This window comes from Bicyclus anynana, chromosome 8, assembly GCF_947172395.1.
Source record: "Bicyclus anynana chromosome 8, ilBicAnyn1.1, whole genome shotgun sequence".
Classification (NCBI taxonomy): domain Eukaryota; kingdom Metazoa; phylum Arthropoda; class Insecta; order Lepidoptera; family Nymphalidae; genus Bicyclus; species Bicyclus anynana.
Window position 1 is genome coordinate 15,147,558 of NC_069090.1, and position 26,575 is coordinate 15,174,132.

The following is a 26,575-nucleotide window of genomic DNA, read 5'->3' on the forward strand; positions in this document are numbered from 1 at the left end:
CACTCCTTTCGGTTACTACACGACATCGTACCGGGACGCTAAATCGCTTGGCGGTACGTCTACCACCACCAGCCAGACCTGGACTAATAATTAAGAAAATCTCAATCGGCCCAGCCGGTGATCGAACCCAGGACCTCCGTCTTGTAAATCCACCGCGCTTACCACTGTGCCAAATACGTCGTCAAATACGGGGATAAAATCGTGCCAAAAGTCACCAAGTCTTAAAATTACCATTTTGAGTTTTAAATGTCATTAAAAGCCCAATTTCATTCTCTATCATATCTGATTTACTATGCTTTTTGTAGCTGGCATAGTTTTTGTTTTATGAAATGTTTAAAGTAACTATGTCTACCCTTTGGAACCATGGGAGAGTTAATTTGGCTAATCAAAGTAGAGACTAAAATCGCCCGCCTTTAAAAAAATCGGAGTAAATTCTCAAAGTTTGGAAAATATTGGAGTTTAATACAAACAAAAAAATAATTTAAACAACGCATGCTTTTTTAACTTGTTAACTTGTTTAAATGATTTTTTTAAATTTGGTGGGTGATTTCAGTCTCTACTTTCATTAGCCAAACTCTAACTGAAATGTTTTTTAATTATTATTTATTTAATAATCAAGCAATACCACAAATTAAATTATACAAGTTACATTTTATTATAATACCCAGTTTGGGCGTAGCCTTTTGTCGAGCGAGTGATAGGGAGACCGATTTTTAACCGACTTCCAAAAAGGAGGAGGTTCTACGTTCGGCTGTATGTATGTTTTTTTTTTTTTTTTTTTATGTATGTCCAGCGATAATTCCGTCAATCATGGACCGATTTTGAATATTCTTTTTTTGTTTTGTAGGGTTTACTTCCAGGGTGGTCCCATTTTTTTCATGTCAGGATCTGGTGATGGCATCTCGGAGAAATTGAGGGGAACTTTCGAAAGTTGTAGAGACGGCTAGTACGTTTGTTAGTGTTTCCATAAGGTATTTTAAACCACTACAATTTTATGAAGGTTTGGAGTTGGTCTGATGATGGAGCCGAAACACAGACGATGGAACTCGTCAAGGATTTACAGCAGTCACCTTTTGTTTGGGCTTGATTAATTTGTATTCATGAGTACTTTCCACCTATATGGGTTGTGACTGTATTAAGGGTCTGGTGATGAAGACGAGGGACAGTGAAGAGAACTCCTCGACGGTTCACAGTAGCTACCTTGTGTTTGGACTTGATACATTTGTATTGATGAGAACTTTCCACCTAGATGGATTGCGACTGTATTAAGGGTCTGGTGATGAAGACGAAGCACAGTGAAGAGAACTCCTCGACGGCTCACAGTAGCTACCTTGTGTTTGGACTTGATAATTTTGTATTGATAAGAACTTTCCACTTAGATAGGTTGTGACTGTACACACGCAGTGGGTATGCTAACACTAAAAATAAAAAAATAAAAATTTTAATAAAAAAAATTCAACCGACTTCCAATTCAAAAATTAACCTAAACTAAAAAGCAAGAAATAACTTCTTACCTATGTCCTACCTTCTGATCAGTTTGAAGGCGGTGCCAAGCCAGTGATGTTTTAATTCAAGCCGTTTAAATTACAAAATTTCTGTGGTTCTTTCAGAAACGGCTTTAATTAAAACATGACACTGGATTGGCACCGCCTTCAAACTGATCAGAAGGTAGGACATAGGTAAGAAGTTATTTCTTGCTTTTTAGTTTAGGTTAATTTTTGAATTGGAAGTCGGTTGAATTTTTTTTATTAAAATTTTTATATTTTTTGTTTTCTTTATCATTCTTGTAGTTATTTACCGCGTATTTATATTATTTACTATAACTTAAAATTAATACGACTTAAGTAAAGAATTTTAATCTAAATTAAAAATCTAGTTTAAAAGTAGTAAGTAATTCAAAAATCGGTTCGGTAAATTCAGACTCAGAGATTACCCCTTAAGCGCCTATAACCACACAAACTTTAGCTCTATAAAATATTAGCACAGAATACATAATGTACAAAAGTATAGACAACTAGAATTGCGGTTGTCGCTTGAGTATGGTAGGTATACAATTTGTAATATAAATAAAAAAAAATATTATATATTGTATTGTTTACAAGGTGTACAATACAATATGATTTATACTAATAGCATTAACAACTGAGTCTTAGGGCCATAAATCATTTCTCTATATCTATCTCGCTTGCACTTATGGGTCTTATGGAGCCGTCTAGTGAAGGGTGTAACAATGAAAGACATATTATCGATAAGTAAAGTTTATTATCGTATCTTGTTCACAAAATTAAAAAAATTAACAATATTTGATTTAATATAATACATATTTCATATTATATAATTATTAACTAAATAAAATTAATCTTCATCTGAGTCTTCATCATCAGAATCTTCGTCTTCTGCCAAATTTATTATATATTAGTATCCATAGTGCGCAACGAGTAACACATGAATGTATTTATTTAATTGCAGTAAACACATTTATAGCAAAAAAAATACGCAATGCAATTACATTAGAAACCGACCAATCAGAATCGTCCAAATCATTATTGACTCATCATTAGCACGTGCGCAGGTAGCCGTTTATCGATAATTAGGGTGCGCAGGTAGGCGCGCTGCACATTCCTATCTTTTTTGACTTTTATGACCGGACGACTCAGATGATAATGCGCATACTATAGTTTTTACAAAGTTAATCATATCTGTATGTCTCAGACTCAGACGGTTCTAAATAAGTAGGGTCATGCAACTGTTGAGTCATAATACATTATGCTGAATCAGTTTGAGTAGTTTATTATGAACTTGGATTTAATTTAAAGAACTCAGTTAAAAGCATGAATAAGTAACTCATTTCATAAGCAATAACAACATGAAGATGATGTTTATAGATAATGGTTTATTGTAATAAATCTGCTTACTTCTACATTCGAGATCCGCAGAAGAACCAAAGTCACCGACATAGCTCAACGAGTTGCGAAGCTGAAGTGGCAATGGGCGGGGCATATAGTTCTGTTCCGTTGGGGTTCCAATGGGCTGGAATAGCGACCTCGCACTAGTAAGCGCAGTGTTGATCGACCCTCCACCAGGTGGACTGACGACATCAAGCGAGTCGCAGGGATTTGCTGGATGCAGGTGGCTCAGTATCTCGATGTTTGGAAGTCCTTACAAAAGGCCTGTATGTCCTGCAGTGGAAGTCCATCGGCTAATATGATGATGATGATGATGACGTAATAATTCTACGACACCCATATACCTACAAAGCTTATAAAAAATTTCTATTTTGGGGTTCCGTAGTCAACAAGGAGACATCAGATGTTAACTCTACAATATTTAATTCAACTTTGGAGTGACGGTTTTCCGGAACGGAAAATAACAAAAAAATCAGTTATTCGCATAATGAACTGCTGCGAACTAACGCCTACTTGTATTCAGTAAAAAATATAGAACTCAGCTGCAATGGCGTGCACTTCATAGATGCATAAACACAATGCATACCCTGAGGATTCATTACATACCTGTATTGGAGGAAGAATTTTTCATTTTGTACAATTTGTACCTGTAGTGCATACCCTAGTTAACCTTGTGCACGCCACTGCTCAGCTGATTACCATCCTTATCCATTAAATAAAGGCAACGGATACTTAGGTCTTTAACATTAATTCATAAACGTATTATTCTTTTTATTATGTGAGTGAATCATTCCCTTTATGTTTATAGAAATAATTTTAAAGTTCAACTTGAATACATACATATTCCGAGTATACTTTAGCTTTAGTTCACGGCCACGACGAAGTTCGAATGATATGAAACTTGTTTTTGCGAGTATTCGAATATGCGTAGTGGTAGGGGTATTTGATGTTGTTGTAAAAAAAAACCATTTTATTTATTCCATTCAAATCATAATTTTAACAGAAATTGATAATCAATTGTCCAATTTACCTGTTTGCGTATGGAGGATTATTTGTAGTCGAATGTTAATTTAAGGAAAATTATACTAATAATAAATACCTAATGAATTTAAGTAGGTAGGTTCAAAATTTCATTTCCTCGTAAATAAAATCATAACAAATTGTTCTTTTTCCTGTTTAGATTTGGACAGAACTTATACAAGAATATGGAAAATATATCTGAAATATAATATTTCAAAAATAAATCATCAATATATGTATTTGAAATCACAGAAAACTCGACAGAAGTGATATGAGAAAATCAATCAAAAATAATTCAATCCAATAGGCTATTAAACACTTTTTTTTAAATGTTCTTAAAATTATCGTTTTACTAGATTGAAATTTTTTTTTAATATTTTTTTGAGACGTGATTTAATGAAAATATTAGTTTTTAAATATGTTTTTGATATTACGAGTCAAAACGCCTGTTGGCCAAATGGTCTATATTTCAACTGTTTCATGACGTCACTATAACAAATCCCTTACAAACGGAGCGTTGGAATACAGCTTTATTGAATTTTAAATTAAGTTTTATAAGAAAACCTTAACTTTTATTAATTGATCGATATATTTCGGACCCTTATTCCATGTAGTATACACGAAATTAATATTGTTTATATGGTAATTGATATGAGTCAATTACCCTATTATAGTCCGTGCGTAATTGTGTATTAAACACGTAAAATAGAAGTTATCGATCGCCCACTATTAAGTAAATCTAAACGGAATACAGATAGTTTCGTGGAAGTGAATATTTCACGCTCAACGGTTTGTCGACCGCGGCGGTCAGCCGTCAGTCGATACACGCGATATCCTCCTCACCAGAAGCTGGGGACTCTCTCGTTTCAGTTCTTTGCGTCTTATGTAACATTAGCAGAGCCTAGTGGCTCAGCGTGCCTTATCGTGGTTTATCGAGGGTTTGTTCAATATTGAACCTCTTATGAGCCACATTATACATATAATAATACCTTATTTACCTACGACTAATCGCTATCTTACTTAAATTAAACAACATTCTAGCCTCCTTAGATAAGAGTTGGGCTAGAACCCTGTTACATTCACCCACTTCTCGTAAATTACTTAATATACTTAATATATACAATATCTCTCCCTTTCGTTCCAAACACACTCCACCAATCCTACTTCCTACTATCCTACTTCTTATCCTACTAATATTATAAACGCGGAAGTTTGTATGGATGTTTGGATGTATGTTTGGATGTTTGTTATTCTATAACGCCGCTACTACTGAAGCGATTTAGCTGAAATTTGGAATGGTAATAGATTATACTCTGGATTAACACATAATTTACATAAGTCGCGAGCTTCCGCTAGTATGTGACAAACGTCACAGTGTCAAAATTAGTTTGGGGCCCAAACAGATGTCTCACAAAAGGTACAAAAATGCTTGCTTTTAATAAATATAATGGTGCCTTAACCTATTTTTAGGTGCACGCCTAACCCTGGAAAAATAGATTGCCTTTTTGACTTTTGTAACTTCTGTGTGTAAGACTAAATAAAGTGAAACTTATTTTTTTATGTTTCTTTTTTAGGTGAGTGAAGTGAGTGAATATAAAACATGCGAAAGTATAAATAGAATGTGGTGAAATAGGACCAAGTCGCGGGCGTCCTCAAGTTACAAATAAACGTCTATCGGTGAAGTTATTACCTACCTCTATTAATACTCCTCCTAATATGTATTTTAAATATGTAGTTAATAAAACAACTAGCTCATCCGTAATATATTATACCTATGTATCGGAGGTCAGACCAGGATACGATCGTTAATTGCCGGAAACACAAATTGAATACATAATATTATATATTTTTACTCAATAATAATGTTAAATGCTCAATATTCCGAAAATACTACGTCATTAGTGACTAATAAATTCTAATGATCGTATACGTACCTAAGTTAGTCATGATTCACATGTTTATTATGCATGCAACGTGTTAAAAACCACAGGAGAAAGGGTTAAACTTAAAATGTTTTCGAATACAATGGTAGTTGCACATTTGGTTCACATAGATAGTGTTTGAAGGCAAAGCTGCGGTTTTGTGCGGCCATTAAATATTAGGTACGTAACATTCGTGGGTCAAACATTTAATAGATAAAATAGAAATAGATAATACCAAAGCAGGTTTTTAAAGGGAAGCAAAACTTATGAAAAACAAAATAATTTTGTAAGGTCTGCCAATAGCAGTAAAAGTTTCCTGCGATTGCCGCCATTGTTGTTTGTCTCTGGCGGGAAAGGAGCTTCTACGGAATTAGTAAATGGACTATAGTTAGTTATTTAGTTATATAGTTAGGATATAATCAAGTGACATTTTAAATTTTAAGTAAATCGATTCAGTACTTGCCGCGTTATAGAATAACAAACATCCATACAAACTTTCGCGTTTATAATATTGGTAGCATTTGAAAAATATCAACTTAGCCAGGGTAAATAACACTAAACAGTAGTTGAGATTAGGGCAACCATATGCACGGCGGGACATTTTCAATCTGTAATAATGCATAAAAAACTGTAATCATGACATTCATATTTATATGTAATCTTATGATAATATGATTCTTTGTTATGATGTAATATTATTTTTGTATACCGTTACACTGTGTTTTATTTTGCGTCGTAATTAATATGTTGACTATAATTTGATTAATAAATTAACCTTTGTTGTTCAAAACTTTACATTTATGACGCAAACGTGATATTTTTATTGCCTTTTAAACCAGTATACACATATTTAGTTGTCCAAATGACATTTTGTGGGTGTCAACAAAGAGCCGAAATGGTCATGTTGTGTCGCATTGGAGGTAGTGCTGTTATATCAATTTTAATAATATTTAAGATAAAACGTGGGTGGTTAGTGAATGGTTAACCTTTGTTACTATTATATTTAGCATAGATATTTAGTATATTTCATTGAGAAAACTATTCCTTCACTGGTATAATAAAACAAAACATAATTAACAGAATACGTCATAACAACACTAAAATATATACGAACTGTTAAAAATGTAAACTGTTTCAACGGATAATTGTTGTGTACAAATTAAATATTGAATATCATTCAGATTTAGATAATAACATTGATACCACTGGATGTTGAGCTCATAAAATGTAGAAGTAGAAAAACGTAAGTAAGACAGGAAAAAGTGTGAGTACTGGATACAAGCACAGTATTCACAAGTTTGGTAACCCTTATTCAAACTTGTAGCCTGAAATCTAACGTCAAAACAAAAGAAAGATGTCTAATTGGCTTTTTAACTTTTTGCTCTTTATATTGGACTATTATCAAAACTTGAAAAAATCGTTCGTTATCTTTTGATACATTATAATCGGACTCAAAAGTGATTACAAATATAAGAAAACTAATGTCGAATAAAGGTTATGATTCACAACACTTGTCAGGACAACTTAATTAGCAAATCAAACTGTAACCAAAAAAGAGCCTAGAATGGCAGAGAATGACCTTGAGTGAAGTCACGTATTTGTGAACGATGTGTGTAGGGTTAAAGGCGCCTTTTACTGATATCAAACACTCCCCTTTTCCACTCAAGTCACTCTCCCCGACTATCCCAAGTAACCCATAAGAATTACACAACAAAAGATGTGGACGGCTCGAACGCCACGAGCACACTGAAACCAACACGAGATCGAGCGACGTCATATCCGTCACAGACTACTATTTCCAACATTAAACGGCGATAACAACATCTATTTTATTAATTTCTGTATTAATCAACTAAGAACAATAATACCTCACAGTGTTCGAAACAATAACCGATTTACAAGTGTATAAACAAATCGTGAATCAATCTACGAACTGTAGTAGGTGAACATCAATTTGCCATTTTATTTTTATCATTACCTATTACAATATAAGTTATATAATTGTCAATCAACTGAACAATCGCAATGCATGCTATATTGAAATGTTAGCAACACATTGTAATGAGTGAGAGTGTATCAGGAAATGAATGAAAGAGTAACTTACCAACTAGTTTATGCGGTTACGTAAATGCTTATGATTATATTTATAAGGTCGGTAATGCGATGCAAAGGTTGTTTGATTTTTTTGCCAAGTCTCTCAACCGTGCATTTCACAGTACGATTGCTATGCTTTTTATTGTAGTAAGTCAAGAGCATGTCAGGGACATTGTATTCAATTATACTTTTGAATATTATAATGTTATGTTAGATTTTACGCTTCGTAAAAATGTTTATTCAGTCTATAACTACTTAGTCATGCATTAAAAACACTTACTTGTAACTCGCAATTATCTATCTACATATTTCTCAAATAGATCATAGTTCCTTAACTTTAATTAATGCTAAAAGTATCAAATAAAAAAGTAAGTAACAAAATAAAATTAATTCTTTATTTCAAAAAAAATTTTACATAAAATTTTTCGTATTCTAACTACTTTACAATCTTACAGTTAATTTTCAGAACGGAAGTAGATATCTACTGATTGTTAAAACACGCAATTCTCTTGTGAAATAAGATGTAATCTACTCATTATGTTAATTGTGATAGTCGGCATGTCTAAGTACCTACTTGCAAAACTAATCTACATTTTTCCCACGGTTAAGTATGTAACAATCTGTTTTATAATGAAAAATTGTTGTGACTTTCTAAATATAATAACACCATGACCACTTTCTCACTACTCGAGCTATTTTAAGCAGTTTTATGATTGCGATCGTTTTTGTTTGGGCTTTATCGCAAACTGCATAATAAAGACTAGCGATCGCACGCGGCTTCGACCGCGTGGAATTCAGTTTTTCACAAATTCCGAGGGAACCATGGATTTTTCCGGGATGAAAAGTAGCCTATGTGTTAATGCAGAGTAAAATCTATTTTACCCTTATCAAATAATCTAAGCACGCTAGTAAATAAGAGAATAATCAGACTAACACACTGAGCATAAAATTGAGTATTTTTAACTAAAAAGTATGGCTACCCTGAGGAAAAGTAGGCCGTAAATTGTTTAACTTTGAAGTGTAACAATTAAAATTATTACAATTGTATAACGTTAAATGGAAATAAATTATCCGGGTGTTATCTAACTTCCGTTTAACGTGGAAAGCATTTGTTATTGTTAACAGGATAGGATGTAAATAGCCGACATCAAAATCGACCTTGCATTGAAAGAAAAATCTTTTACTGGTACAAAATAATATATGTATTACATTTCTGGAGAGGCTTTGGGCGTAGTAGGAAGGTAACAGCAGAGCACGGACAAACAGAACACGATTCTTACGATTAACTAAAGAAACGTTCGCACAACATAAATGCATTTCTGAATTATTTTACGTAATACAAAGAGAGGCCTGTGACATCAAACTAATTTACAAAAAAAAATTGCTCAGCAACCACAAAGCTGATGATACTTTATAAACACGTTTTGCGCTTTGCGGAAATATTTTCAGTTTAAATCCAAACCGTCTATTTGTACCAAAAAGTTATACCGGTTACTTATTTATTGGAAATGACAATAATGCCAGCAGAAAAACATTTATAAGATAAATAATTAATCATTTACAATATGCATATACTAATTCAGTCATCTTTACAGGCCTCCGTGGCGCAGTGGTATGCGCGGTGGATAATAAAAAGGCATAATCAGCACTGCAGAGTCCGGTTATAAAACTTAAAATCAGATTCCTAATACTATTGGTGGAACACCAAGAAATAGTCATTCAAGAATAGTCATTCAAGTTAGGTACGCAGTTACTTAACTACATTTGTTGTTTACAGCATTTTGCTATAAACAAACAAACGAAATAATTAATTCATCTCATAAGTAGGTAAATTACTCATTATGATGTAATAAAGTTTAATGAACTACGATCTAGTTATCATTATTCATTAAATCCCACAAGGTTACATTGCGTAACAGAAAGTCTTACGTATCTGCGGCATCGCTATTCTATGCGCGACACTCCGCGGCCAGTTTTCAAGCAATTGCCTTTCACCGACTCTCGCAATACCCGAGAGGGTTGGTACAGATTGCAATCTGTTTAGCAAACAAAGCAAACCAGATATAAATAGACAAGATAGCCCATTTTATTTGTTTTGATCTTTGCCAATATTCAATTCTGGTTTGGTTTCAACTAGAAACTAGTCGATGACAAAACATGTTGAGATAATTTTTCGATGAAAGGACTAATCCGGTGTTTATTATAGAATGGTGTCACTACATTCCTGTGTTGTGTTCTGTTATGTATACATTAGATACGATTGCGAAATTCCCTACTGTATACCTACTTTTTTATATATTTATTCTTTACAACTTAGCCCTTGACTACAATCTCACCTGATGGTAAGTGGATCCACACTCCTTTCGGTTTCTACACGGCGTCGTACCGGAACGCTAAATCGCTTGGCGGTACATCTTTGCCGGTAGGGTGGTAAATAGCCACTGTCGAAGCCTCCCACCAGCCAGACTTGGACATATTAAGAAAACCTCAATCGGCCCAGCCAGGGATCGAACCCAGAACCTCCGTCTTGTAAATCCACCGCGCATACCACTGCGCTACGGAGGTCGTCAAAATCGTCTACTTAGATAAACTAGTAAGACTTTTTAGTTCAAAGTTAACAAGTTCGTTGTCTCGTGCCTTGGAGAGCACCCTAAGACGTTGGTTATTATTGTTAACATCTGATAGTGATCGTTCTTCTTCTTCTTAGGGTGCCTCTCCGACTAGCGAAGGTTGGCAGTCAGTTTCTTGAACTCGCCTCTATCCTTCGCGAGGAGAAATAATTGTGCGACGCTCGCGATCCCGGTCCACTCTCTGATATTTCTCAGCCAAGACTTCTTCCTGCGACCAACGCCTCTTCTACCAGCAACCTTTCCCATCAAGATGAGCTGTAGAAGTTCGTATCTCTCGTGTCGTAGCACGTGCCCTAGATACGCGACTTTTCTCGTCTTGACGGTCTGCAAAAGTTCACGCTTCTGATTGACGCGTCGCAGAACTTCGGCATTCGTCACTTTCGTCCGTACGTCCAACTGATAGCCAGCATGCGTCTAAAAGCCCACATTTCGAACGCTTCTATACGTTTCCTGATGTCCTCTTTTACTGTCCAGGCTTCACATCCGTATAGAAGTATGGGCCAGATGTAACAACGCAGGAGTCGAATGCGCAGAATCTTAAGACTGCGATTGCAGAGAACTTTTCTATAAAAAAAAGTAAGGTAAGGTCACCAAATAAGGCCTACCTTAATTTTATTCTTACCTAACTAGCAGTTTTATAATAAAAATACACTGGGGATTTGAAATACTTATATTTATTTAATAAACTTTGTAATAAATGAAAGAAAATTGCTTTAAAAACAATTATAACACTTTTGTGAACAAAAATAACTAAAATGTCACTTTGGCCTTATTGGGAACCCTGTGTCTTAATAAAGCCTTAATTGAAACAAGTAGGCATTCCACATCTTACTTAATACAAAACGTTGTCAATACTTAAAAATTCTACATATATTTTAGTTTATTAGTCTATATTATATAAAATGAGATCCTATTAATTACTTTGGTCATTTTAGATCAGACTTTCATAGCATTTAAGATTAATAGATATTAATCAGCCTATTTTTTGAAACAATCTCCTGAACAGTAAAATATTTTATCAGCAGGTGTGAGTCCAACACACAGTTCATGATACCAAACGCCACAAGTAGGACATTGTCGCATATCTTCAACTCGATCTTCGTCACAAGCTGGACAGTACCAAGAAGGAGCATTGTCGTGATGTTTTGGTTTAGATCCCTTAAGCTTATCTGCTGTCAAGGAAGCAGTCTGTACTGAGAGGGTACAGTCAGTAACTGATGCTGAATTTGGTGTCTTTCTGCTAATTATTATCATGGATGAAGTACCAGGAACATCTTCGTTTGACGATGGTACAGTAATCTGTGATGTGGACGTAGCATCGTCACCACCAAACAAATCTTTTGTTACCTCTTGAGCTCTGTAATTTAGAGACTTCTTGCGTGGAGCAGTTGTTTTAACTTTAAACTTGGGGGTTGGTAAAAAATCATGAATCTCACGCGTGGTTGATTGATTATTATCTATTTTATGCGGAGTTCCATCATTCGGTTTGATTTTTGAGAACAAGGACAGTGGCAAATTCTCAGTATCTGTGGCTGACCCATCCGAATCTTCCACATTTGCGCTTGAAATATCTTGTTTTGCCGATTGATCAGATAAGCCTGCAGCAATATTCTCACTATGCATAGTCTTAGGAAGCTCTGACAACGCAGAGGGCGCAAAAGCTTCTTCAGGAATAGCATCTGGGTTATATGGATACAACCCTGTAGAGCGGAACCCATTCGAGATATTGGAAATAGTCATACATTTTGGCCATACTTGTGAGAGAATTACATTGAAGCTTGTCTTGTTAAGAGTTCGTTCGGGATGCTGATTGATATATTTAATCAACTCTTGGTCCCAATGGTGCTCAAAGGAACGATAAACAGACTTATCCATGGGCTGTAATTCGTGCGTGGTATTTGACGGAAGACAATATAAAGTAATGCCACATTTCTCAGCTTCCTCTACAATAGAAAAGTCCAGATGGCATTTTGCACCGTCAAATATGAGGAGACATGGCCCTGATGTTCTGTATTTATTCAAATGATTAATAAACTCTATGAATGTTTCCGTCGTCATACTTCCTTTTGGCGTCATCTTCACGAGAGAGCCTGGAGGTAAGTTATCTTGGAATTCTGGCTTTAATCTCTTGCCTTTGAACAGTATCATTGGCGGAATAGCTGATCCTATAGCATTTCCGCAGCCTACCACAGTCACACTTTCAGCATGCTCATTTGCTATTTGATGAACTCTCTTTTTCCCTTTGGCTGTCAGAACTTCCTGCTGATGGTGTAAGGATATGCGACAATTTTTTTCATCGATGTTGTAAATGCTTTCAGGTTTATGTTCAATTCCAAGTCTATCCAGCACGCTTTTGTATTTGGAAAAGTGATCGCTAACAATATATTTATTTAATTTTTGAGCTCGAGCTGGATTCATCATCTGTGCTTTACGACGCGCTAATTCAGGGTGTCGTTTTAGAAATAACCTCAACCATTTCTTCCCCGCGGCATTTTTAGCATCATTGAAAGTGTTTGGAATTTTCTTAATTTTACAGAACGAAAACGCCTGTACGCGCAGCATCTTTGGCGTCATCGGCACTCCAACATCAGCCAAACGTATGATTCTTCTGACAAGTCCAGCTTCTTGTTCTGTATTCAATATGGCCGACCGACCTAGCTTTCGTATAGTCGAACCGCTCTTTAGATGGTTGCGTAGGGTTCTTCTTGGGATGTTGTATCTAGCTGCAGCAGTATATGTAGACAATATACCCTTTTCTACCATTTTAACAGCGCTTTCCATTTGTTGCGAAGTCCATTGAGCCCTTTTTTTTCGTATGGTAGAAGGTGGTGATCTGTTTTCCATGATGTTACTGAAAACAAGGGTATGCGTGTATTTTTTTATTTATCACAAGTTGGCCCTTGACTGCAATCTTACTGGTGGTAAGTGATGATGCAGTTTAAGATGGAAGCCGAGCTAACTTGTTAGGTGTAGGAACAAATCCACAACCCATCCGTTTCTACACGACATGTACCGGAACGCTAATATGGCGGTACGTCTTTGTCGGTAGGGTGGTAAATAGCCACGACTAAAGCCTCCCAAAAAGCCGAACCAGGACCAATTTAGAAAATCTCAATCGGCACGCCGGGAATCGAATTCGGGACCTCCGTCTTATAAATCCACCGTGCATAACACTGCGCCACGGAGGTCGTCTTTTCTAACTGACATAAAACATTGGCCTAATAAGGCCTATACCTGTGCCGTTATAAGGCCTATGCATGTTTTTAATAGGCTTTATTAGGACATTGCACATGGGTAAATAAAACAACAATATTATGGAATACACCGACATTACACCTTTTTCACTTTTGTGATGAGATAGATAAACGTTCAGTTATCCTATATACAAAACACTGCACACCGTGGACGAATAAAAATAAGTATACTTACTATTTATTTTGCCAGAATTTTATAAAAACACGCGTGCACTCCGCGTCGTGGTAGTTTTCGGCTGCAGGATCCAACACGTTCGCGGCACGGGCCGCTTGCTGTCATTGTGTGCGTTAGTTAATCTACACGCACACTTCGACACACATCCGCGGTCATTTGAAATCAGGAAGCGGGATATTTAAAAAATAGGCCTTATTAAGACATAGGCTTTATTTGGGTCACCCACCTTATGGTCTCTTAATCTACTCATAGTAGAATTTTAAAATAGACCGATAATGAGTGTGGTATTATAAATACAAAATACAAATACCTACCAAAACCATGTAAATAAGTTTATTATGAAAACACATTTAAAAAAAGTGAAAATTCATAACGGCAACGAGATTTATGACGCCATGTCGTGATCAACTTTTATTTTAAAAAACGTAACCTTTTACATATTAGTATCGCGGAGCGGCGGACGACGAGGAAAGTTTTAGGTGAAAGTTTTTGTTAATTGATCAGACATCTAGAGTTTATATTGCATGCTCGGTGATTTCGAAATAAGAAAGGCTGTTTTTGGATATAGCAAATTTTATTACATGTTTTTTATCGAAAGCTTGTCAATTGTTATGTAACTAAGTACGTTAACCCACAATGGAGTAGTATGGCAGGTATAAGCCCTATATATACCCCTCTCCTATAAGAGGGAGACTATTCACTAATTTGGTCTTTATTAACAACTAGTAGACGCCGCGCGGTTTCGCCTGCGTGGTTCCCGTTCCCGCAGCCTACAGACTTCCTCGATAAATGGGCTATCTAACACTGAAAGAATTTTTCAAATCGGCCAGTATATCCTGAGTTCAATCAAACAAACAAACTCTTCAGCTTTATAATATTAGTATGGATCTATTAAAATAAACATCAATGCAACTGAGAAATGTCATCTTCCTACTGTATATCCACGAAGGGTTGTCAGTAAGCACCGGATGACATTTGTTACATATCTAGCTATGGCTCTTTATTATCTTGGTCGAGGCTCGATGCTACTAAACCGTTGACCGGAACACCTATAGATGCTCGTAGAGACTTGGGTTTGAATCTCTCTTATTATTCATGGTTTATTTAAAATATTTTTCATATCAAGAATCTCAATTTCGTATAGGTATATCAACTTACATACGTCAAAGTTAGTGAATTAGCCTGCTGTTGTAATGGGCCGCTTATATATATATGAATAATGATGATGATGATACTACGTAATTAACATGCTGGTAACAAGGGGATCGCGTTGATTTACCTACGATTGTATTAAAATGTAATCTAAGTAGTCTCACTCTTTTTTGACGTCAAAAATATGAAAAACATTTTAAATAAATTCCACTAATAGAACATGAAATACCCGGTTTTCTCAGCAGAAATGAATAATTCTGAAATTCGGAAATGGTCATTTATATGAAAATTGAACATAATATAACAATATTCCACCATCCCTTAAATTTGAAGTTAGTAGGGGTGAAAATATATTTTAACTTATACTATAAGGCATTTTTGACTTTTATAGCGTATTATACGCAAAACAGAATAAATATAATAGAATAAAGAAATAAAGATAACAGTACCTACTTACTTACAGATTACTAAAGATAAAAAATCGTTGTACACAGGTATAAGTCTGCACGATTTCTAAAATGACAAAACACAAGTGCTTATTTACAATTTCACCATGAGAAAGATAGCTGTTAAGCCATTGAAAGGCTGCGGTTGGCTCAATAATGGCAATTACAGAGAAATCATCTCTGTACGTATTAAGTTTGTTGATCTGTAATCGATATAATACAACTTATTGCTCGCGACTTTACCTGCGGAAAATTCCAAACACAATGAAACTCCATTTCTAGGGTACTTGTAGATATTGTACATATGCAGGAGGCACGTCATCTGATCCTGCAGGCCTACTATCAACTTTAACCTAGCGATCCAATTCCGACGCTATTCAACTTCAGTGCCTATACTGAATCGCTTTCATTTCGTACCATGACATCTCCGAAACTGAATCGCATTTGAATCGTGTATCGTGAATGAATGATCGAGTTTTGTCTATGATCTGCAGTTGGGTCGAAATGCGCGCGAAAGAGACAACGCTATATAAGTCTTGCATAAGTTTGTCTCTTTCTCTCGAAAACTATGCGCTGCGTTCCGTACGTAGTAAATTATATCGACGGCAAGATGTAGCTTGTTTAGTTTTAAGTTAAATGAGTAATAATAGCAGTAAGAAGCGTAAAAATACAAAATATATCAATTTTATTATAGTAGAGTTTAGTTAATAGGACTTTTTGTATATAATTAAAATATTTTGAGTGATGTTATTCGGACAAAATGTATGCAACTTATGAACACATCTTGTTAAACGTCATCTTTGTTAACTGACATTGACAATTGACAGATTTTTAGATCGGAGGCATCAGATATCAGACAGGCGCGAAATTTGTATTTGTAATTAATTTTAAAAAGTTAGTTAAACATATTTTTTAAATTTATTTAAAAACAGTGTATGGTGTAGTGTTTATATAGTGATAGCAAGTAAATTGATATTATGGCGTAAGTATTTGCATAGTGTTACAGTTACGCATAAAAGTGCATCTATACTTACTCGTACCTACCACTTGAGCCAAAGAATTTTAAGTGGATTTTTTTTACAGAGAAACATCGAGACGCCGAGTTAGCTACGGTCAGCTAGAGCAGTTATGGGAATTTTTAAATGCCAACAAAGGTATAGCTACAGGCTATAATAAAACGTCCCAAGCTAGAGATTTTTCAAAAAGGATGTGGGAGAATATAGCCCAAAATTTGAATTCGCATGGAGATGGCGCTATAAAAGATTGGAAAGGATGGAGTAAAGTGAGTAAATAAATATCTACAATATATTAAGATGATTAACTTGTTTGGTAAAACGAAATCTTGCTGAGAGCTCTACAGAGTCAAACATTATCACTTGCCAACCCATAGCAGACTAGCGTGCTGGGTAATTATTTAAAATCATAACAATGAAGTGGTGTATATAGGTCTCGTGGGTTGACAGTTTATATAATAAAATAAAATTATCTCAATAAATGTTTTGGCATATGACTCCAAATCCACAAATAATGTAATATTCTTTTTACTAGTACTGGAATGACTACAAGTCTAAATTGAAAAAGTTGGCTGTAGCTGCTAGAGCATCACACCAGCAGACAGGCGGAGGGGCTCCTTTGAATCGCGCTTTAACTGAAATAGAGAATAAGTTTCTCTATATCTTAGGAGAAGATTTTGGCTCTGGCCTGCCAGGAATAAGGGTAGAGCCATTGGAAGTAAGTTCGTTTTTGCATATATTTATATCCAATTTTGTTTGATAGAACATTGAATTGATTTCTCACATAATTTATTATATTTTTCAGACATTAAATGAAACTACAAACTTTATTAATTCAGAAGCAACTAATTCAGTAGTTTCTGAAAGCATATTGGACTTGCCGATGGTGATATTGGAAGAAGAGCCTGGACCTGGACCATCATCATCAAGATTATCACCTCCTCAACCTGAAACACATCCTTTACCAACGTCACCTCCATTACCTACAACTCCCCCCAGGGCTGTAACTCCTAGACCAGTTCCCATTAGCACTCCTAGACGCTCACCACGTCGCCGCAGACGCCGCGTGACCCCATTGACGCAAGATGCGGCTCGGAGAGAGCTTATTAGGATATCCGATAGAAGGGCAGAAATAGAAGAAGCCAACAGAGATACTTTGATAAAACTTTTAGAAGAAATAAGAGGAATAAAAGAAATGCTTTTGTCAAGGTGACTGTTTATAATTATGTATTTTTATATTAAAATTAGATATTCATTTTTACAATGCAAGTAAGTAAATTAAAAATATACTATACAACAACTACAACTATGCATAAAAACTACAAATTATGCTTAAACGTGTACTAGATAATTTAAAAATAAACTACTTACTCAACACTAAATGTAATTTAGGTACATACAATATTATAAAATTAGGAACTTAAATACTACTATTCATTTGCCCTTTTTTAATTTCAATAATGTTAAATATATAAAATACAAAACACTATAAAAATATTAATTGATTATGAAATACAGCTAAAACTCATATGATACAACGTCAAAGTCGGACATCCGTGAATGAATATCACGTGAGTTTTAGTCGTGTTATATAATCAATTAATATGAATAACTCACGATAGTTTATTTAAATTCTAAAACTATTGAAAATGTATAATAAAAATAACCGCGGGACATTTGAGTGCCGAAGCAACCTGTGGTTAGGGCCCCAGAGTGAGGAACCTTCTCACAATACGCGCATGACATACATTATTATTTCTGAATACAATGTTATCAACATGACCACTTTACAAAATCTTAAAGTTATGTTACAATTATTTTATATTAAATATAAACTTATTGTTTTAGGTATGTCGAGCGTCCCAGAGATGAAGTATAAGGTTATTTCTGCAGTTAACACCGAACTGTAGACCTTGGTTATTGTTAACAGTGTGTTCATTGTTAGTTGAACTTAACTGCATTTGGGCCTCTTGCAGCACATCTTCGTTGCTCAGCATAGAAACAGGCATATTTGCTTTGTTGCAAATATTATGTAAAATTACACAAGTATTCACTATGGAAGCTGCAACTCTTGGTTGATAATGCAATACTCTATGCACTAAAAGACATCGAAAACGAGCTTTTAAGAGTCCAATTGTCCTTTCAATTACATTCCTGGTTCTTATTTGTAAATCTGTGTAATGTTTCTCTGGTGTGTCAGGAAGAGCATTGACAATGGGTGTCATCATGTATTTCCTCAATGGGTAACCTGAATCAGCTGCAAAAAAGAAATTTTATTCTATTTTTAAATCCTTAATTATTACTAAAAGCAATATTTTGCTTTCTTAAGTGTTAAAGTTATAGTTCAATAATTGGATTAATATTTTATTGTTATTAATATTAATGTAATTAATCATGAGTTTTTTAGCAGATACAAGTACTTTTAATTCTTACCCAGTAACCATGTTGTTTCATCAAGATTTTCTAAGAATAATTTTAAAGGATGAACATTCCAAATAAATGAATCATGGGTGGCACCACCATAACTAGCGTCAACACTTGTTATATTCATATCAGCATCACAAATCTGTAATAATTAGGTACATTATGTAAAAAAGGTTAATTAAACATATAATTGTGGAATAAAAAGGATATTGTGTTAAAATCTTTATTTATATAAGTAGGCACATTAAAAATTTAGGTTTATATTAAGTATTAATACATAGTTATAAATAATGTTTTTTTTTTTCATTTTCCATCTGCTAGTAATAAATATAAATGGGAGCCTGAAAGAGAGATTACAATTAGTGATAAAGATTGAACTGCATGAACTTACCAACTGAACATTTAATGAGTGATAGTGCTTCCTACAATAAAACCTTTCTTCATTTTGAGACGGTCTAATGATTGCAACCTGTGTACAGTCAATGCAGCCAAGTATCCCAGGAAAATTAAATTTTTGATAAAACCTGAAATTTTTTTAATATCATTTAGGTACCCACCTATATAATGTCATTGTTGATTAAACTATATTATACATATAATATCTTTTAGATAAAAATATTTTTTTTCAATGTACTTACTTGAGTAAGTATTTCCAATTTCTATCTTACTTTTTTGAGTCTATTATAGTAAGTATTAGGTTTCAATATGGGATATGGGTACCATACCTTGTTCTAACTTTATTTCTCTCTTCTAAGGAATTAGGGAAAGAAATGTATTTCCTTCTCATCGCAGGGGTATCAATGCACCTAGTAACCTCAGCTATGACTGCAGAAACTGTTTGCTGTGCCATTGAATGAGCGGTAATGTCTCCTATTGGCCTTTGATATGACCCTGTTGCGTAAAAAGACAATGCAGTCAAAACCTAAAAAAAAAACACCTTTAGTTGTTATTACAATATCTATTGTTGATAATATTTTGTCTCTACATATTTTGTCTGACACAAAAACCACAAGAACTTTGCCAACTTACGTAAATGAAGTCACTGAATGCAGTATAAACTGTATTTACGTACCTTTGTTTCTATCGACAAATCTGTCGATTTTGTCGGTTTTTTAATCATTGGCTGTAATTCGGCACATAGATTTATCACCAATTCCTTAGAAAGACGATACCGTCTAATAAATTCCGTATCCTCCAAACTGAAAGGATCCGATTGTTCCCGTATGAAGCGTCTTCTTTGTTTACGCTCAGTGTTTATTTCATTGTCGTATTCCAGAAATTCAAAGATTATTAGTTCATCAGACATTATAACACTGTTCAAAAAAGTATTTCTAAGCAAAGTACTTGCTACTAACTAATTTATATTCAATTAAATAATATAAATTATGTGAAAGCGATTCAGTTCAAGCCACAATAAAAGTAACTTTATTTGGTCGGCTCACTTTGACAGTATAACGATTCAGTTTAGGTTACATTAGAAGTTCACAGTACGAAAAACAGACTGAATGGATGCCGTTAGCGGATCAATTTAGGTTTTTATTGCGTGACAGCGTCAATTGGTCGGTTATAGGACTTCATGGTAGGAAAAAGCAAAGCAGTTCAGTTTAGGTCTTTAATTGAGTCGCTATAATAGTTGATAGTAGGTACCCTGATCCCAGACGAAAACCTCGTGAGGGGTAGATACAGGCCTGGAGGCTTAGCCTCCTTACCCGGGCAAGTTACCTAATAATATCAACCAAAGTTGACGCAGTGCAGTGGTTTAAGCAAGCCTTTAGGTACCTAACAAATTAAACGCAGTTACGAGTTACGTTCTCACTTATACTACCTATACTAGCTGACCACCGTGGTTTCATCGGCGTAGTTTTCGTTCCCGTGGGTATGCGTAGTTTTCGTATACGTGGGAATACGCATAAAATATAGCATATGATAATGCAGAAATGCGGTTTTTTTTCAAATGAACTTTGTAGCTTACATATTGAAACACCATTTAAACTTAAAAGTTTAAATTATATGGAAGTAATTTCTAGATAATTTCATACACTTCGAGGGTTTTTTCATAATTTATAATTTGTACTTGTTAAATTTTATAAGCAGGCGTAAATGCGTAACAAACTACCTCACACTCGCATTTATAATGATAGTTAGGACTAAAGTTGGTATAGATTTCAGACAATAGTGTATAGCGTGTCCACAGTATTATTTAGTTTGTAGCTTATCCATAAGTTGACAACGCAATTGTACGTAACACAAACCACATTGACTTGTATATTTTTAGCTCAAGCATTTTGTAAACTATAAAATCAGTTGAACAGTAAACGGAGACCGATAAACATGCATTTCTTTTGCCATCACTTTTACCGACACACGGCAAAAAAGCGTAACAAACAAACACACACTCGCATTTATAATAAAAGTTAAGACTAAAATTAGTATTAATTTTAGACAATAGGCACTTGCTATTTGCTTGTTTATCGTGGGCGTGGGCTAGTAAAAAATATGTTCTTATAGTCTAAAGAAGCACAGCCTTACTGGTACAAACAATAACTATAAGCGGCCTTTGAGCCAAGCTATGGCTCTTTATTATCTTGGTCGAGGCTCGATGCTACTAAACCGTTGACCGGAACACCTATAGATGCTCGTAGAGACTTGGGTTTGAATCTCTCTTATTATTCATGGTTTATTTAAAATGTTTTTATTCATGTTTTTTTTTTTAATATTTTCAATACCATAGGGAGTCTGTTTAAGCTAATTGAAGTCAAATCAGTGTTGTTGTGATTCAAAGATGACTATCTTAAAAACTAACTTTTTACGTACCTATATTATAAAAGAGCCGTGAGCCGTGCCGTGATAGTCCAGTGGATATGACCTCTGACATCGATTCGGAGGGTGGTAGATTCGAATCCGGTCCGGGGCATCCACCTTCTCCTCCTTTTCAGTTTGTGCATTTTAAGAAATTTAATATTAATTGTCTCCAAGGTGAAGAAAAAACATCGTGAGGAAACCTGCATATCTGGGAATTATCGTAATTCTCGTCGTGTGTAAAGTCTGCCAATTGGGCTATGATCACCAATTGGTGGACTTCATAGACCACGAGTCTCGCCTCAGAATCAGAGGGTTATGCCTAACCCTTTCTGGGATTGTTAATGATGAATGATGATGACATAATAATAATAATGCCTATTGCCTACCCTAGTCACCAACCTGTGTACGCCACTGACTTCAAGTATCTACTGTGGACTGTAATCTACACTATAATATTATAAAGCTGAAGAGTTTGTTTGTTTGTTTGTTTGCTTGAACGCGCTAATCTCAGGAACTATTTTCACTGTTAGATAGCCCATTTATCGAGGAAGACTATAGGCTTTATAATATTATCCCCATATTCCGACGGGAACGTGAACCACGCGGGTGAAACCGCGCAGTCAGCTAGAATAGCTAATAAACCTACGTAAGTTTTATGCTTCCTGGGTACTAACCCAATGGTCTACCTATTTATTACCAAAAATAATTTGATTAATGCGATCAGTCAACATCAACATTAAAATGGCAGTCATTATCATTTTTTAACGATTAAAATATAATATAGAACATATCCTGTTGTCACCGCAAAGATTCTACGTAGGTTTCGCGACCTTACCGGTTCGGTGGTCCAATTTACAAGTTCCAAATGTTAATTGTATTCTGAATTCCGCGACCACGACGATCTACGTTATAAAGAACGTTTGTTACTAAAATATATATAAAAATGTTAATTATATACTTATAATGTATACCCGAAAATCTGTCTTTGTTTCTAACTTGTTTAACGGTTTATAATATATTATTAGTGAATGCCTGCGACTTAGTCCACGTGAAACGCAGTTTTTTGGGATAAACAGTAGTGCCTGATAATCTCCTACGCCAAATGAATTCCAAATTATATGAAGGCTGTTAAGTGATAGGGTTAAAGACTTAGGTGGTAAGATTAGAGTAAAAATAGATATGAAAAGTTCACATTACACTATGGAAAATGTAAAATAATGTTTTCTGTATATTCACCGTATTTCCAGACGTAAACACAATTTTCACTTTCATTTACGATTCCCGCCACGAAAGTGATGGAGCTTTACTGCGCATACTGATCGATACTGTCGGTGGGTCAACAATAGGGTACTTGACTCATATCAAATTTAATTAAAACAATATTAATTTCGTATAGGTAGAACATGGAATAAGGGTCCAAAATATATTGATATTATTTAGTTATAGCCACCTTCCGGAGGTGGCTGGCATCTCATATTATATGAGGAAGGAGGGATCATGTCTATACTACGACCTGTCTTGATGAATACTGTTTACTAACAAATAAATTAGAAATGAAGGTAAAAAATTAAATGACATTCATAACTTATTTATTTTAAATTATGTATGGTTTGTATACAAAACGTTATATAATATATATTAACCATATCTAATTGTTCTAAGCTTATTAATCAAATTTATTTGTATTAATTTAAGAACAAGTTAATTATAATTATTATAAGGTGAGAAATGACTAGTGATTTATACCCTCATTTTTAATTTGTTTGTTGGTAAACAGTACTCATCAAGAAAGGCCCTAGTATAGTTGACCCTTAGCTTAGTCGCAACTCTTCGCTAGAGACACTTAAAGTTCTCTGAAAGAAACTGGCGACAGGGGATATTATACCGAGGGAAGTATTCAAAAAATACGCTTTATATTTAAACGGTTAAGGTTTAGACTTTAAACCATTTAAATATTAGGTAAGCGTATTATCTAAACTTTAGAGTCAGGATGCGTAAAACCTGCTGACTGCACAAAACCAATCAACTTGAAAAAATAGGTTATCAATTCGACCTATATGTATACATACATATTGCCAAAATTGCACAGTCTTGGAGACATATACCAATACAATTCAATGCAATTATTTTTATAATCTATACTTATAATAAATCTGTAGAGAGGTCAATTCTGTACATGAAATATATTTCCAAAATAACTATCAGGGGTTGATTAGTGATCGATACTGATGCCAAAAATGCAATCAGTAAAATTTTTGTCTGTCTGTCTGTCTGTCTGTCTGTCTGTATGTTCTTTATAGAAACAAAAACTACTGGACGGATTTTAACGAAACTTGGTACAATTATTTTACATACTCCTGGGCAGGTTATAGTATACTTTTCATTACGCTACGATCAATAGGAGCAGAGCAGTGAAGAGAAATGTTGAGAAAACGGGAGAAGTTACTCAATTTTTTAAGCTTCCTTCGCGTGTACAGCCTTAATGGTTAAACCTACATAGAAATCATGTATAACGAAAATGTTCTCCTTAAAATTGTCTATAAAAACACAACAGCATATATATGTCTATCTTTTATGGTTGACTCACAATAACACGTGTAACTCCCGATAGCTTAGCAGTTCGGAGCTTTCTAATTATATTTGTCTACTCTTATGTTTATAACACTTATCACTCATCCCTTATAAGAAAGTTAACATTATCACCTATTCAATAAAAAAAGAATCATAAAAATCGGTAAAGAAACACCAAAGTTATACAAGAAATACGCTGAGCCATCGCGCGTGAATACTAATTCATGCTATATGGATTATTTTTATGTAACGGTTGCTGCGCTCGACGCTACTCGCGGTGGAAGGAATAAATAAAGAAGTGCAGCCTTAATGAGTAGGGTAGGGGTAGGGTAGGGTAGGGGTAGGGTAGGGTAGGGTAGGGGTAGGGTAGGGTAGGGGTAGTGTAGGGTAGGGCTAGGGCAGGGGTAGGTTAGGGTAGGGGTAGGGTAGTGGTAGGGTAGGGGTAGGGTTGGGATAGGGTAGGGTAGGGGTAGGGTAGAGGTAGGTTAGGGTAGGGTGGGATAGGGGTAGTTGAAAGTTTACAACGACTTTCACGCGGACGAAGTCGCGGGCGTCCGCTAGTTATTAACTAAATATATAAGCAAGCGCCAACCTACTTCAATTTAAGCTGGTCGTTGCAATGTAAATCGCGCAATCGAAATCGAAACTTTTGCAACCAACAAACAAAAACTTCGTCTGATGAAGTCTGATCAGATCGGAATTTGTTACTTGATATCGTCTTTGAAAAAACAATTGAATAACAACAGTGTCGCGGATTGAGACTTACCGTCGAATAGTAACAAAGCAATAAGCAGTCTTCACACGTAACGCACTGAACCGCGGAGGTTGCCCAACCGACTTATTGTTGCGGAGTGTGGCAATGCGAGTCGGTAGAAGGTAGAAGCAAGCGAAGTACCTACACGAATATGGCACGAGAATTGTATCAAATAATATTTATAACTAGCGGACGCCCGCGACTTCGTCCGCCTTTAGACCTCTTTAATCCAGCCCTTACGGTAATATCACTGTAAAATGGAGTAACTTCTTCCGTTTTCCCAACATTTCCTTTCACTGCTCTGCTCCTATTGATAGTAGAGTGATGAAAATTATACTATAACCTGCCCAGGAGTATGAAGAATAATTGTACCAAGTTTCGTTAAAATCCGTCAAGTAGTTTTTGTTTCTATAACGAACATACAGACAGAAAAATTTTACTGATTGCATTTTTGGCATCAGTATCCATCACTAATCAGCAATCCCCTGATAGTTATTTTGGAAATATATTTCATGTACAGAATTGACCTCTTTGCATGTTTATTATTAGTAGGTACAGCTCGTCGAATCGTACGGCCCTAACTTCGTCCGCAAAATTTTGGCTCACGAAGCAATTACAATACCGGGAGCCGCAGCAGAAAAGCTGAGATCCTGTCATCAGGGGTTGTTAGAGATTGCTTTAGCAATAAGGCTGCCTTTGCTTATCTTTAGTTTCAATTTTCAATTTGTTTTATAATGTGTGTAATAAAGTATTTCTTCTTCTGAACCTGGTAAGTAGCACATGTATCTCTCTCACTCTTGAGTTACATAAAAGAGATACATTGTTTGCCCCGCAAAAAAAGTTAATGCATCACAATGAAATTTTTACCATATTTTTGATCCTAGATAGCGGGGTTATTGCGTATTGAGTATCATAACATCGCACATAATACCTATCTAGAAGTTGAAAATTAAAATGATTTTGAAACCCCGCTATATTTTATCCAAGATTTTTGTTTATATCTTTCAATATAAAAATTGTAAGGTAATTTTAGTCTCTTTGTAATTTTCATTTGACCTGAGGCATTTTTGGGACATCTTTGTTCCTTTTGCCGAGGAGGCGCAATGCCAAAAAAAACTCTGAATCACTTCACCGCGGCTAGTTGCCTCAACTGGTGGCAGAAGGCTTGGATCATTTTTTGCGCGAAGGAACGCCTGGCTGTGCAACGCGGAAATGCAGCCAGTATTCTTGCCACCATTCCACGTGGGCATGATTTGTATAGATCCAACTCTCGGTCTGAAATTCTCCTGCTCTTTATTCTGTCTTCCTGAGTTTTTAAGTTTATTTCGCTATTTTTACTTAGAAATCCTCTTCTCTGTAATTAACGGAGTTATCGGATAACGTCATGATCTGCATATATCGAAGAAACGTAC

At 35.2% G+C, this 26,575-nt stretch overlaps 5 protein-coding genes across 5 annotated transcripts in view; 2 read left to right on the plus strand and 3 right to left on the minus strand.

Annotated features, from left to right (window-relative positions):
* The window catches only part of LOC112053158 (inositol oxygenase-like), a 200,511-nt gene that overhangs the window by 26,927 nt on the left and 147,009 nt on the right, over positions 1 to 26,575 (minus strand). The window lies entirely within an intron of this gene.
* The window catches only part of LOC112053162 (uncharacterized), a 38,262-nt gene that overhangs the window by 8,464 nt on the left and 3,223 nt on the right, over positions 1 to 26,575 (plus strand). The window lies entirely within an intron of this gene.
* Positions 11,229 to 14,124, minus strand: LOC112046570 (uncharacterized). Its single transcript, XM_024083253.2, has 2 exons — positions 14,002 to 14,124; positions 11,229 to 13,423 (listed from the first exon to the last, which is right to left on the minus strand). Exon 2 carries the CDS (start codon positions 13,414 to 13,416, stop codon positions 11,551 to 11,553), a length of 1,866 nt encoding a protein of 621 aa, XP_023939021.2. The 5' UTR covers positions 13,417 to 13,423; positions 14,002 to 14,124; the 3' UTR covers positions 11,229 to 11,550.
* LOC128198345 (myb-related transcription factor, partner of profilin-like) lies at positions 14,212 to 18,599 on the plus strand. Its single transcript, XM_052883317.1, has 5 exons — positions 14,212 to 16,581; positions 16,683 to 16,881; positions 17,148 to 17,330; positions 17,418 to 17,821; positions 18,461 to 18,599. Exons 1-5 carry the CDS (start codon positions 16,577 to 16,579, stop codon positions 18,489 to 18,491), a joined length of 822 nt encoding a protein of 273 aa, XP_052739277.1. The 5' UTR covers positions 14,212 to 16,576; the 3' UTR covers positions 18,492 to 18,599.
* LOC112047083 (putative nuclease HARBI1) lies at positions 17,823 to 21,685 on the minus strand. Its single transcript, XM_052883315.1, has 5 exons — positions 20,109 to 21,685; positions 19,762 to 19,958; positions 19,428 to 19,560; positions 19,046 to 19,178; positions 17,823 to 18,869 (listed from the first exon to the last, which is right to left on the minus strand). Exons 1-5 carry the CDS (start codon positions 20,340 to 20,342, stop codon positions 18,457 to 18,459), a joined length of 1,110 nt encoding a protein of 369 aa, XP_052739275.1. The 5' UTR covers positions 20,343 to 21,685; the 3' UTR covers positions 17,823 to 18,456.

Excerpts from the sequence above, each read along its gene's own strand:
- LOC112046570 (XM_024083253.2), bottom strand. The coding sequence starts at position 13,416 with ATGGAAAACAGATCACCACCTTCTACCATACGAAAAAAAAGGGCTCAA.
- LOC128198345 (XM_052883317.1), top strand. Across the intron at positions 16,882-17,147 it reads ATTGGAAAGGATGGAGTAAA|TACTGGAATGACTACAAGTC; the intron begins GTGAGTAAATAA and ends TCTTTTTACTAG. Across the intron at positions 17,331-17,417 it reads TAAGGGTAGAGCCATTGGAA|ACATTAAATGAAACTACAAA; the intron begins GTAAGTTCGTTT and ends TATATTTTTCAG.
- LOC112047083 (XM_052883315.1), bottom strand. The coding sequence starts at position 20,342 with ATGTCTGATGAACTAATAATCTTTGAATTTCTGGAATACGACAATGAA. Across the intron at positions 19,179-19,427 it reads ACTCATTAAATGTTCAGTTG|ATTTGTGATGCTGATATGAA; the intron begins GTAAGTTCATGC and ends TAATTATTACAG. Across the intron at positions 18,870-19,045 it reads TGAAACAACATGGTTACTGG|CTGATTCAGGTTACCCATTG; the intron begins GTAAGAATTAAA and ends TCTTTTTTGCAG.